This window comes from Capricornis sumatraensis, chromosome 6, assembly GCF_032405125.1.
Source record: "Capricornis sumatraensis isolate serow.1 chromosome 6, serow.2, whole genome shotgun sequence".
NCBI classification, from domain to species: domain Eukaryota; kingdom Metazoa; phylum Chordata; class Mammalia; order Artiodactyla; family Bovidae; genus Capricornis; species Capricornis sumatraensis.
The window spans coordinates 63,636,563-63,649,775 of record NC_091074.1 but is presented as its reverse complement, the minus strand read 5'-3'; the positions used below and the strand labels follow the sequence as shown (position 1 = coordinate 63,649,775).

The window sequence follows — 13,213 nt, the reverse complement described above, 5'->3', positions numbered from 1 at the left end:
GCTAATCTAGAGAAATAGCTGACACAAAAGTCCCTCAAGTTCTAAAATAAAAATGTCACAGTCATCAAAACAAACAGGCTTACAAACTGTACAATGTTTGAAAACTGGACAGTACTTTTGTGGCTATTATCTCCAGCCCTGAATTCTATAGTTTTCATTTATAGGATGAAAATACTCTTAAATGAAATTCCTAAGATTCCCTACAAGTGACACACAGGATTATGTATTTCTAATGAGTCCATACTCCCTTCTTCTCAATCTTGGCTTAAAATTATGGGGCAAAAAACCAAAATGCTAGGTCAAAATAGAATATTTGCTCATTTAACAAATACTTACTGAACAGTTATTAAATAAATTATTGCATGTTTACTGAACAGTTATGAGTATCATACAAATATTCACTGAAAACAATGAGCTCCATATTGTTCTAGGCACCATGACTATAAAAGGGAACAAGATCCCACCTGCCAGTGAAGGGAAATTCACAAACACACGTGAACAAATAAATGGTAAAAGCTTTGAGAAAAATAAAAACAGGCTACTTTACAGAGAATGAATTGGGTGTGAAAGAGCTACTAACGTTTGCCAGCTAGGGAAGTCCTTTCTCAGGAGGTAACATTTAAGCTGAGATTTTAAAGAGGAGCATGAGGAAGACCACGTCAAGATGTGGAAGACGGGGTTTCTAGAAGGTAGAAGAGCTGATGCATGATCACTCAGTCAGGAAGATGCCTGGGGTGGCCAGGGATGGAAGAAAGAGACCAATGGGGCTGAAAGACAGTCACATGAACAGAGAGAAGAGTATGTGAAATCAAAGAGGTAGGTGAAAAGTCAGCTCACACAGAGACTTGCAGGCCACAGTAAGAAATTCAGACTTCATTCTAACCAAAATAAACAGCCATCAGAGACAAACTATAACCAGGGGAGCAATAAGATCCAATTAATATTTTAGAAAAAGACCACTCTGGCTGCTGTGTGCAGGAGGAAGAAGACAAAGACAGACGCACAAACAAGAACCCCGATCAAGAGGAAGTTGCAGGAGACCAGCACGAGTACAGCACAGACCTGTCCTCCCCCTGGGGACGGGGGAGATGGCAGAAGCAGGCATCTCAGAGGGACAAGTCTAGAGGCAGAACAGACACCATTTTTTAAATGAGATAAAGTTGTGCTATTGAGCGTGGATTCTTCACATTCATCCATCAGCCAGTCTCTTGGATACTGACAGTTAAGGGCTAGAGTTCTGAGGGGTACTGGGAAAGAAGGCAATCAAGAAAGAACACACACACAAAAACACAAAATGAACTAGGGAATTATCAATAATCAAATCTACAGAAATCAAGACAGTGTCATCACTGGCAAAAGAAACCCCAAAAAAGACACACAGTCTAATAGAACAAAATAAGAGTCCAGAAAATGGACCCACACAATATAATCAATAGAGTTTCGACAAATGGTGTGGGAACAATTGAATTAAATATTCATCTAGGGCAAAGAAAAAGAAAAGAAACTCAACCCAAATCCCCATATCTTATTACACCATAAACAAAATTTAACTAAAACTGGATCATGGTTCTAAAAGTAAAACTTTTACAAGAAAACATAAGAGAAAAATATTGTGGCCTTGGGTGAGGCAAAAGTTACTGAGAAACAACATCGAAAGTTAAGACTCATTAAAAAAAAAGTCATAAATTAGACAATATTAAAAACTCCTGCTCTTCAACAGACACTAACAAAAAAAATTAAAGGATGACTACAGATTGGGAGAAAATATTTGAAAAATAGATAAAGTACTTATGTTGAATAATTTTAAAAAATCTCATTAATGATTAAAAAAACGGACTGAAGAAAAATAGGCAAAGATTTGAACAGATACTTTTCAAAGAAGATACAGAGATGGTAAGTAAGCACAACAAGACACTCAACATCTTTAGCTATTAGGGAAATGCACAAGAACACGAGTACTACTATATACCTATTGGAAATGTCTGAAAATGCCCCAAAGCTTCTATGCCAGGTGCTAGAGAACGTGGAGCAAAGGTTCTCTTGTACATATTAGAGAGACAGAAAAACAGAATGGTCATTTTGGGAAACTGTGTCAGTTACAAGAACAAGACCATTTCAGTTTACTTTAAACATATACTAACCATGATGACTTCTGGGGAAAACAACAAAATTTACAAAACTCCGTATGTTAATTTACCAGCACTTCATTCACAATCACCAAACCCTGGAGATAAGCCAACTGTCCCTTTCAAGGGATGAGTGGCTAAAACAAACCGGTATATTAATACAATGGAATATTATTCAGCTATACAAACAAACTAACTGCCAATATAGGAAACCACATATACAAATCTCAAATGTATTTTGCTAAGTGAAAATGAAAACTCAAAAGGCTACATAGTGCATAATTTCATTTATATGACAGTATCAAAAAGGATCATTTTGGGAGAAAAAAAAACATCATGGGCAGTTGCCAGAACTAGGGTAGGAAAAAGAACTGACCACAAAGAACAAGGGGATTTGGGATGGCAGAGCAAGGCAGGAAAGAAATATTCTGTATCTTGATAGCGGTGGTCGTTACATGACCGTATTGGATTGTCAAAATGCATAAAACTATAAGCTTTAAAGGATAAATTCTACTTTATGTAAATTGTACCTTAATATCTAAAAATATACATAATATTGAGTAGGTAATGTTCCCTATTTCAAATATTAAAAACAATACAAATTTATAAATAAATGCAGCCTAATTTTTACCATGTTTTCTATTGCTTGTTTCTCTATTTTGCTGTCCTTGGACATTAACATTTTACCGAAATTAAAATGTGCTAATAAAATTGATTTACATGTGGTAAAATGTGAAATCAAAAAGTTTACAAATCCGAAAATCTTAGTAAGATGATTTAAATGTAATCCGAGGATCTTTTCAGAACATGTTTCAGAAAACATTTAAAAATACTCAAAGTAAAAAATGAAATGTGCCTCTTTGATAGGCTGCAACAAATGAACAACTTGATGTAATGATTAAATTATTCTTACTAGTTTATAAAAGGTTTCCATCTTTTCACAAAAATCCTTAGAAGATAAGATCACAAATGTATTTTTAAGTAGATTGATATCCTAGAGAGCTTTGAGGAAGACACACACCAACAGTCCTTAAAACTTAGTCTAAGGCATCTATCCTCTACTTGCCTGTTTGGTGGGGAGCCTGCCTTCTCTCTCCCAGCTTTGAAGACACAAGGCAGGCTGGGTCTACGAAGGAAAAGGTCTGGCTATACATGGGAGTTAGCTGGTGATGCTGCTTGTAGAAACATTACTGGGAAGAAGTCAGTAAAAGAACTAGAAAAGCGGAAGCAAAACTTGGTAGGGGGAGGAGGGGACCCAGGGTGGAGAGAGGCTTCATTAGTGGTTCAGACAGTAAAGATTCTTCTGCAGTGAAGGAGACCCTGGTTCAATCCCAGGGTTGGGAAGATCCCCTGGAGAAGGGAATGGCTACCCACTCCAGTTTTCTTGCCTGGAGAATTCCATGGACAGAGAAGCCCGCCAGGCTATAGTCCCTGGGGTGCAAAGAGCTGGACATGACCAAGCAACTAACACTTTCACTTCTCAACCAATAATAAAGGAATAAGAATGTGCAAGCTTGCAAACTGCCTTGAGTGAAATCTTTTCTGTATCACAGTTCCACCTAGTCCTCTGGACCCCAACACAGACTCAACCCGCTGTGCACTGGTGTGAATGAAAGGCATATGGGTAACTCCACTCTCTTCTAGTGGAAGCCAAAGCCCACGTGCTTTAAGCTAAGTCACATGTAACCACCCAGACACATTCTGCAGCTCCTCTAACACTGTTTGCCTAACTCTACCTGGAGCTACGGAAATGCATTTATTAGGGGAAAGGAGGGAGTGAAGGGCTTCTCTTGCAACAACAGCAGAACAGTAGCATGTCCGGTTAACAACAAATAAAAACAAAACTGACTAACTAGAAATTTCTTCTAGAGAAGCTTTGTAACAGAAATCAACAGAGTGCATATCATAAACACAAATCAGAAATTCTGTTCCTTCTCTAGGTTTTTTAGAGAGTTCTGAAGTAGAGAGAGTTTAAAAATTACTTAAATATATGAGAGTCTTTGTTATGAAAGGAAATTACTGCCTCTTAGAGCCTCATCAAATTATAGCACAAAGATTAGATTATAGCTACATCACTCAGTAACACATTCCCCTGATCCACAATAAATGAACAAGTTTAAAAAAAAAAAAAGTGAGGGCAGACATACCAATATAAGATGGAGAAATGTGTAGAATGATGTTAAAACTGCTTTCTTTGACTCAGGTACAATCATATTTTTATCATGCTTTGCAAGAGCAGATAAGCAAAGCCCTACAACTGCAGAAGACCAACCCCCTACCCCAACCTTAATCCCATCAATCTGTGTACATCAGGCAGCCAATGGCCAGCACTTTAGTAAAGACTTTACGCTCCAGGCACACTGTCAAGTAATGACAAAGCTAGAATAACAAGAATAACAATCTCTGATAAAACACAAATCTATTTTATAGCTTGTTTTTAAGTTTATTCCATATTATATACATTTAGAAAATACCCAACAGTAATCAGATAGGAGAATAACAAGAAAGGGAAGCTCACTGAAAAGTAGCTTTCAGTTATTGTCAGTTCATTGAAAAGTAGTCATTTAAAAAATAAGGCAAAAGCCGAGATGTTAAAAAAAAAAAATGTTTCATGCATAGAACTCACATCAGAAAACAAACTAAGACTGTGGCACTTCAGTTCAATTGTCTGCCTATACCAGAAAGCCCCCTTAAAGAGGTTGAGGCCTATGAGGTCAAATACTGAGCTTCTTAGATCCTCCAGGACAAGGCATGGCTGCATCTGGAGAAGTGATTCCAGAACAGGAGTGGCTCTGGGCAAAGTGATCAGGGAAGGAGGGAACCTCAAAACAAGGTAGTCAATCTCTACTTCAGGCAACTGAGCTCCATCCAGCTGGAACCCTCAGTGAAGGAACAGGTGCAGAATGCACCTCAAAATCACCCAACAAATGGAGAGGAGGGAAGCACTCCACTGACTGGGTCTGGGATGATCCCATAGCGGGGAGAAACTCCCTCACACTCACACGCAGAAGTGAAAAGTGGATTCCCCACAGTAAGGACTGGGCAAACACAAGAGCCTCCCAGTCAGCTGAGGAGAGAGGTGTTGCCAAGCCACAGAAAAAAATCTGTGATGGCAATGACTAGAGAGAAAGGTAGATAAGGAGGGTATGAGGGTAAGGTGGGCCCAGGAAGGATAACAACGCTTCCGCATTGCGGAGATATCTGCGCCAAAAGGGTTAACAGTATAACCACTGCAAGATTAACAATACCCCTGGAAAGCCCTTTCTTAGCAAACACAGAAGAGAAAAAGTACAGCTCTCAGATACTTCAAATTTTGCTTTTGTGAAAAAAGAGTAGGTGTATTTCTATCTCAAATTTTGTGCTATTGGAGGCTGTGATGTAAAGGAGGGGAAAACACATATACACATATTTTTAATATATACACATATTCCTATCTATCAGGGTGTTTTTTGCCTAATGGCTAATTAATTTATAAAGACAACAAGGGAAACTATCATAATGGTGGATCTAAAAGTCTCTGAAACTTAAAATGGCTGTTTTTAAATCTCTAATGGAAAAAGCAAGATATACCATTTTAAAATTGTTATACTGCAAGACGTCGTGCCATAATGCCAATCTGAAATGCATATAGGGGTGTGTGTGTATAATTTAAGAGCCAATCATATGACAAGGACCATAAAACAAAATGCTAAGATGAAGGGAAAAAAAACCCTGTGTATTGTCTTTATTTTTTTTAACTAACTCAAATACATAGGATGGTAAAGGCAGAGTCATTTAAATCATTTCCTTAGTAATACAAGTAATATTTAAATAGATTTAATAGTGCTGCTCCAAACCAATGAATTATGGGTTTAAAACCTATTAAAATGTAATGTTTTTTTCCTGAGCTGAGAGGAGAGAGATTTAAATCCACTGAATTTTAATATTTCAGCTTGAGCTGCAGGAGGTAGAGAAAGTCCAAATGAACTATTCCATCAGCACCATTCAAGCATGAACATTTTAATCAGTTTTACTTCCTTGGAGTTCTCTAACACAGTTTACGCTGTCATTCTGAAAGCACTTAACACAGAGAGTGTGAAAAACCACCAAGGCTTGTTATTGCCTTCACAATTGATGGCAAATAATTTTGCAGACTTCCTATCATTAAAATGTCACTGCTAAAAATTGAGGTTCAGCATTTCTTGTGCTAAACTGCATTTTCCTACAACACCATGGCATACCTGTTCTTAAGGATTTTTAAGGGGGTGTGCTTTTTTAAAAAAATGCGTATTTCATATCATTTCTGTCGTAAAAAGGTTAAAAAAGTGGAGGAAGGAATCCAGAGGAATCCCATTTCCTATTTTTACAGGCCAAACATTTTCTTTTCCAATGTCCATACTGACAAAACTTTTTTTCTTAATGGTAGTTTCTTTGGTGAAATTCTTATGAGGTTCCAACTTAGCCTCCTTTATTATTCACACAGCATGTGCTGATTATATAATGTAATGGATTTAAAAAATATTTTAAGACAATCAGATGACTCAATTTAATAATACAGGAAATGAAAACATCATTTCTAATTAGATCATATTACTGATTTAAAACTAAAGTTTGTGTGTTGTTCCAACAGTGTGATCTTACAGAGATTCTAATTTAAAAACACAGTGGCTAGCAGGACACATGACATGATCCAACTGACGCAGAGCATTCCCACAGCCTGTCTGGAGGAACTCTGGGAAAGCTTCGAGGAAATGTGAAAAACGAACGGTTCAAAGCAAAACAGGAAATATTAACTATAGAAAGCAACACAGGCCTTTCCCTTATTTTTTTTTCCTTATAAATAAAAGATGAATGATATTTAACTTATTTCAATCTATCAACAGTTTTAAACTGAACATGACCTGTGAAAGAAATCATTATAACTGTGTTTCATTCCATTAAACACAACTAGCTTATTGTCAAGAGAACAAGCCGCCTCTCCAGGTTTCAGGCTCACTTCAGCTTTTTGCATTTAAACTGCATGGATCACTGGTTTGGCTCATTTACCAACGAAGGTAGAATAATATTGCAGAGTTAAAAAGGTGCTTCATCAGATTTCATTAAATTGGGGAACATTTGAGCTTGTCTGGATGGTGTGCCTACATATAAAACAGATACGTATGCAGTGGCAAATAAATGAAGGTCTGCAGAGTCTTAGATGGGTCTTTGCCTCTCAGGAGGGAAATTTCCCTTGGTGCTGAAAATCACTGTTGACTACCTAAAAAATTAAGTCACAAAAATCTAAAACTGACCCCTCATCACTTTTGACAGACAGCAGGTCAAAATATCACCACCTCACAACACAGCCATGCCTAACGGGGCACAGAATAGCAGGTGCATTTAAAGGTACACAATGTTGTAACTCTGAAAGGTACTGGATACAAGGCACTAAGAAGGGATGAAACAAAGAAAAAGAACAGTAGCCACAGAAATGCATCAGGTGAGTTGGTTGTGATCAGGCTCTTCCCTTTGTACTTGGTTTGTGATTTCCCAAAACTGCTGGTTTTGCTTTTCTATTTCTGCAATCTGTTTTTCAGAATAGTCAGATTATGTGATTTTGATTCCATTTTCAGCTCAGATACAAATAATTTGGAATTGCCACCAGATCCACAAACTACAGCACACACTGCTTTGACAGCGTGAAGCTCTACTGAGTTAGTTCTTCATGTAAGTTTTTAGGTCACTAAATGAAATTAGCTTTAATAATTAAACCAATATATGCACAATATGTCTGTCAGTTACTCAGCTACAGTCTAATAAATCATCATCTGCCTGAGAAAAGGCAATTTGCCATCCCATTCAAAACAAAGTATGTAAAAATGAAATAGATATAAAACAGTGTTAAAAATATACTTGATGTGATGAAAGAAAGGGAACTTGTTCTGCTTTTATATCTTCCCTCATATCTTTAAGCAACATCCAACACAAAACAATGCAGTTTTGATTTAGATTAATCTCGCCACTGTACAGACAGCAACTAACAAGACTCAAAAAGAAACAAAACAGCATTCCAGAAAAGGCTGCCCACCAGACATGAGGCAGGCTAGCTATCAGTATTTCAGAAGTTCACATAAAAATAAACACCACACCAGAAATGACCCAGGAGGCTCTCCTATGGGTCCTCACCCACACATTCTCTCCTTCGACAGGAGATAGGATGGCAGGTGGGAAAAACAGGTTCTATGCCGAGTAACCTTGAGAGATTTGGTAACAGAACTATATCCCAACAGGAACACAAGTGCTTCAAGCAAACACAGCTGGTATGTACATATACGCTAACGTGAAAATTCAAGCTTTCTCAGTGTTTAAAAAAAAAAAAAATTATTACATTGCCATTATCTGGAATTTCTGGAAATAAAAACTAATTGTGAAATGTATTCATCTCTCATCTCTCCCCTACCCCCGGAACACAGAAAATGTACAAGAAACGAGTCTCTACATGGCTTGTTGTGATTCATCCTCTTCTTTCCAAGGGGCACTTCCTAGGAAATAAAGGTTACTCTTCTCCATTTACTATGCCTTCTAATCTATTACCAGTATTTTCTTGTGGTCAGAGGGACACAAAATAGAGCTCAAAATAGCCCATTAAAAAACAAGTTGCAATCAGACTATAGCTCCACCACCATCGGCAGCCATCCCAGAGTTCTGATTTCCTTGTTAAAAGACAGAGGCATAATTGAAGCAATATCTTCACTTCAGATTGATTATCAGACGACCCTTATCCGCATCTTCACTCAGCAATTTGAATTTTAATGAAAGTAAATGGAATAATTAGCATTTCAAAGTGTGTTTGATACACTGAGGGCAAAAAAAGAGAAAAGACTTTTGTGTATAATCTATACACAAAAGAAAGTATTGGGGTAGGGTGGGGGAGGGGCAGAAAGAGGAAAGTACAGTTGACATGTCTTCATTAAAATAACCTACAGAACCACTCCTAACAGCTGCATAAACAGAGATGTGAATATTGTGCTTTTTTCAGCTAGGGTTTCTTGCCTTTCTAAGTTTTAGCACCTTTTTATTACTGATTACCTTAACTGAGGAGAACAAAAATGTAAGTGGAATTGGAGTAACTGCTCAAGCCCATGAATTCCAGCAGGATTTCTAAGCAATGTCACTGGTACCATGAGGGATTTTCCAACTGGGCTGCTGATTTTGCAAAAAGCTATAAAGTTCATCTATCATTTTTACTACAAATGGACACTAGTCTAAGAACCATTCATCAAAGGGGAGGAAGAGCAGCAGAGAGATGAAAATGTATATTTTATTTCACTACACATGATATTAAGACAATCTATATTTGAGGAAAGATAAAAGAAATCAGGTCATTTTAATATTAGGGCAATCTGTGTCTTTTGACTGGCAATAGGCTAGTGACAGGTTGATTGCAAAGCAAAGAAATACTATGAAAAAGAACTACCCAGTCTCCCTAGGGGAAGAATTTTCAGGAAAATGTCAACTGGAGTTGGTGAGAATGTGTCCAGAGTTTCTGAGTTAGCCATCAAGCTTTGTGAGACTGAAGGCAAAGTGCTCCATCTCACTGTGTGATCCTCTACTGCCTTTTGCCTCTTCGACTGAACAAAACTTAAAGAGAGCGCGCGAGAGCCAGTGCAAATGCTAAGGTGATCAGAGCCAAAATGGAAAGGCCACGTACCCCGATGATGGCGTTCAGCTCTGCCATGGTCACCTGCTTGGCCCGCTCCACAGCCTGCACCACTTGTTGCTGGTGCTATAAATGAAGATCAGAAACAGAATACGATTATTTGCTTTCTGGTCGGTCAAGAACAGCTTTTCCTAACATGTCCTCTAACGTTAATCACATGCAAAACAGGATTCAGGGGGTCTCCATATTCAAATAAAAGCCCCGAGTGGTGGAAGACTAACTGTCTAGGGTACCTCTGTTTCTACAGAGCTGAGGAGTAACTGGACATCCAATCGCAGGGATCATCCCTGCGCCCCCATGAAGGATGCTCGCTTACAACTGATAGAAGCAATTAAATCGTACTTTCGAGTCAGTAGTGACCCAACATCTTCCAATATACTAACAAAATAAAACAACCCATCCCACCTGCTTTCTCTGTATCCCCTTACTCTTTGCCACCAACAAAAAATATGTTTTGAAAATATTTCCTATAAGCACTTATTTTTAAGTTTCCACCTGGTATTTGCTAGAGAAGACACTAGAAGGACACACAGACTTCAATGTTTGTTTCTTCTGTAAACGTGAAAAAGTGCTCGTATTTTTACTTCTCGTATTTTTATTTCTGTCAGGAAGGGCTGCATATTTAAAAGATATTTAAAATGTACAACTCTTGCCAGCAGTAAAGTTTAAGGATTTCAGGTATTTCTTTTAAATGCAATAGGAAAACTAAAATCCTAAAGTTATTTTTCTTTTGAAAACATAGAATGGAGAGTATAGGAAAATCCCTCTGACCACGATTCAACTCTAAAGAGAAAGAGCAATATCTGATTTTAGTCATTTTTCTAATATAAGAATAGTTAAATACCGTAGAAGTCTCTGCCTGGAGGCACTCATACCTGGACATACACGAGTACTTATACAAGTACCCCACAATGTAAATATTATTCCCAACTAAATACACTTGAACACTCTAGTACATACTCAATTCAGTCTAAAATAGGTCTTTCCTGTACTTCTTTCAACTCGGTTTAGTACATGAAGAGCCAGAGACTGTGCTGTGAAACAGGCACTCCTCTGTGTGGCTGGGCAGAGTCTTCTTTTGGTTGATTCCAGTTGAGAAACATACTAATTTCTCTACTGATCTTAAGTGCTTATGAAGCTCAGCTATCATACTACTTAATGCACAGAAAGAGCAAGGCCATCAGTTCTATGTGACCTACCTAATATTACATTCCAAAGTCCCCAAATACACAGTTACTGGGATAAACTTGGTGACCACTATTTCCATCTCCCAGCTGAGTAGGATGGTAGTGTGGGAGGTGATGTGCAAAAGGAAACTGCTTTAGTTTATCTACATGTGGTGTCTTCACTCTTGATTTCCTAATCTTTATTTTATGCCCATGAATAACGCAAAGAAAATTGTCAAATAATAGATCAGTGCATTATACCTTTATTTTTTTAGTTGCAAAAGTTTATTTCCAAAAAAGAGCTTCAGAAGCAATCCCCCAAATCTTGATAGATATTTCCATCCATCTTTAAAACAAAATATTTGCCAAAGTGAAATAATTCACTTTCCTCTTTCTCTGAAAGTAAAAATCCTAAAGATTCATGAAAACACTAGAGGGAACAGAGAGGCATAGGTGATAAAAATGGCCAATCATAGTTATTCTCCTCTGAAGACTACATGACCATATCATATGTGTTTACTGAACAGCTTCCATGTGCCAAGCACAGAGCTCATATTTAGATTTAGGATAAATCGGATTGTCAGCATAGTGAAAACTAGTAGCACTTGGAAAGTAGAAAAAGCAAACAAACAAAAACCCTGCAGAAGATCCTGGGAATTAGCTATACTCAAAGTGAATTTATGGACAAAAATTTTTTATGGTATTTTCTACCTTTTACCTTCCAACACTCAACAATGGCTGCTCAAAACTTCAAAGAAACTGAAAGCCAAAGGAATACAGGTACACTTATCCAACACACATATCTCATTCCATTCATGCACTCATTCATTAAACTCAAGTTTTTAAAAGCTCTTACCCTGTGCCATTTCTGTACGTTACTTAAACACTTCCATATAACTGAGATATCATCTCCTTCACATTAAGTATTCAAAGAACAGTTCCATGAGAGAGAGATGCAGAACACACATCCTGTTAGGGCCTTCCTACCATGAAGACTGCTCAACTCTTGTTTCATAAACTGGATTCCAACTGCCAAGATGAGCAAAGATGCCTTAGGCAGTGGGGATATCTTTCTGACTTGGCATTAAAATCAGGTACATTTACTGAGAAAACCAGAAACACACCAGTGAACCGTAACACTGACATCAGATGCTTTTATAGAAACTCTTGCTAAAAAGCTAAAATGACAATGGAAGTCATGATTCAACTCCTTCCTTTTCTGTCATGGCAATGGCCATGGGCTAATACCACAACTGAACTTTACCTGTAGTTCAGGATTTTACTTCCCTATTTCTGCTTACAACTGTGAATCATATGGCACTTAAGGACTTTTTCAACAGGGGCTCCTTAAGACAAAGAATGCACCCTCCCGTGTGAGTTCTGAAAGCACCAGAAACACTGACATTGCTCACTCAGCCACACATTAAGACTGTATCACACCCTAAAGCAGCAGCAGGAAGGGCAAACGATCATAAAACAATGTACACTGGAGGAAGAAAACCCAAAATACTCTCACAAGTGCACCCAAAGAGGCACCGTTTTTCCATTTTCAAATTTTAACATATAAGCTCTCTGGTTCACAAGATACAGCAAGTTTTCACATCTTCTTAGAACCATGATGGCTTTCCCATTATGTCTGTCCTCTCTTCCTCTTCTCTTCCCCTTCCCCATCTGCTCCTCTAATCCCACTCCACCCACATCTCATTTCCTCTCCCACTTCCTGCCGATCTCCTCTGTGGCCTCACCACAAGTGGTGACAGCCACTCTAGCCCCAGTAAATCTGGAGGAGCAAGAGTCCTGTGATCAGTCTCGCTGCTCAAGATGCTCACTCAGATACAAACTCCCAGTCTGAACTTTCTATCAGTAGCACCAAGTAAGGAGCCACTAGGAATGTATTAATAAGCCACGGGTCTCTGAGAGAGGAACCTCCAACTGGGATTTGGAAGAGGAAGAAAAAGGCGGGGGGGGGGGGGGGGTGCGGGGGGGTCAGATATTTATTCTTTAAAATACTGTGGTTTATCATTTTCTAAAAAAATCCAAAAAAAAAAACACTAAAATACCTCGATTCTGATTATGGCTACACAACTCTGGAAATTTACTAAAAATTACTGAATTGCACACCTAAAATGATTTTATGATGTGTAAATTACATCTCAATAAAATACTGTGATTTAGGGAATACATGCATGGTTGTAAAAAAGGACTAGTAAAATTAAACTCTATATATTAAATCACTTGCCTAC

The 13,213-nt window shown here is 38.0% G+C and overlaps 1 protein-coding gene across 19 annotated transcripts in view; it reads right to left on the bottom strand.

The window, feature by feature from the left end:
• TLE4 (TLE family member 4, transcriptional corepressor) overlaps window positions 1–13,213 on the bottom strand; it is a 158,676-nt gene that overhangs the window by 93,112 nt on the left and 52,351 nt on the right. For 11 of the 19 annotated variants that reach the window (XM_068973989.1, XM_068973990.1, XM_068974005.1 and 8 more), the window contains one exon: window positions 9,796–9,870. The exons of 6 other annotated variants lie outside the window; for them this stretch is intronic. In XM_068973989.1, the coding sequence (XP_068830090.1) occupies window positions 9,796–9,870 (75 nt within the window). Of the gene's footprint in view, window positions 1–1,220; window positions 1,230–9,774; window positions 9,871–13,213 lie in introns of all 19 variants that reach the window. 2 more of the 19 variants (XM_068973999.1, XM_068973991.1) reach the window with 2 other exon arrangements.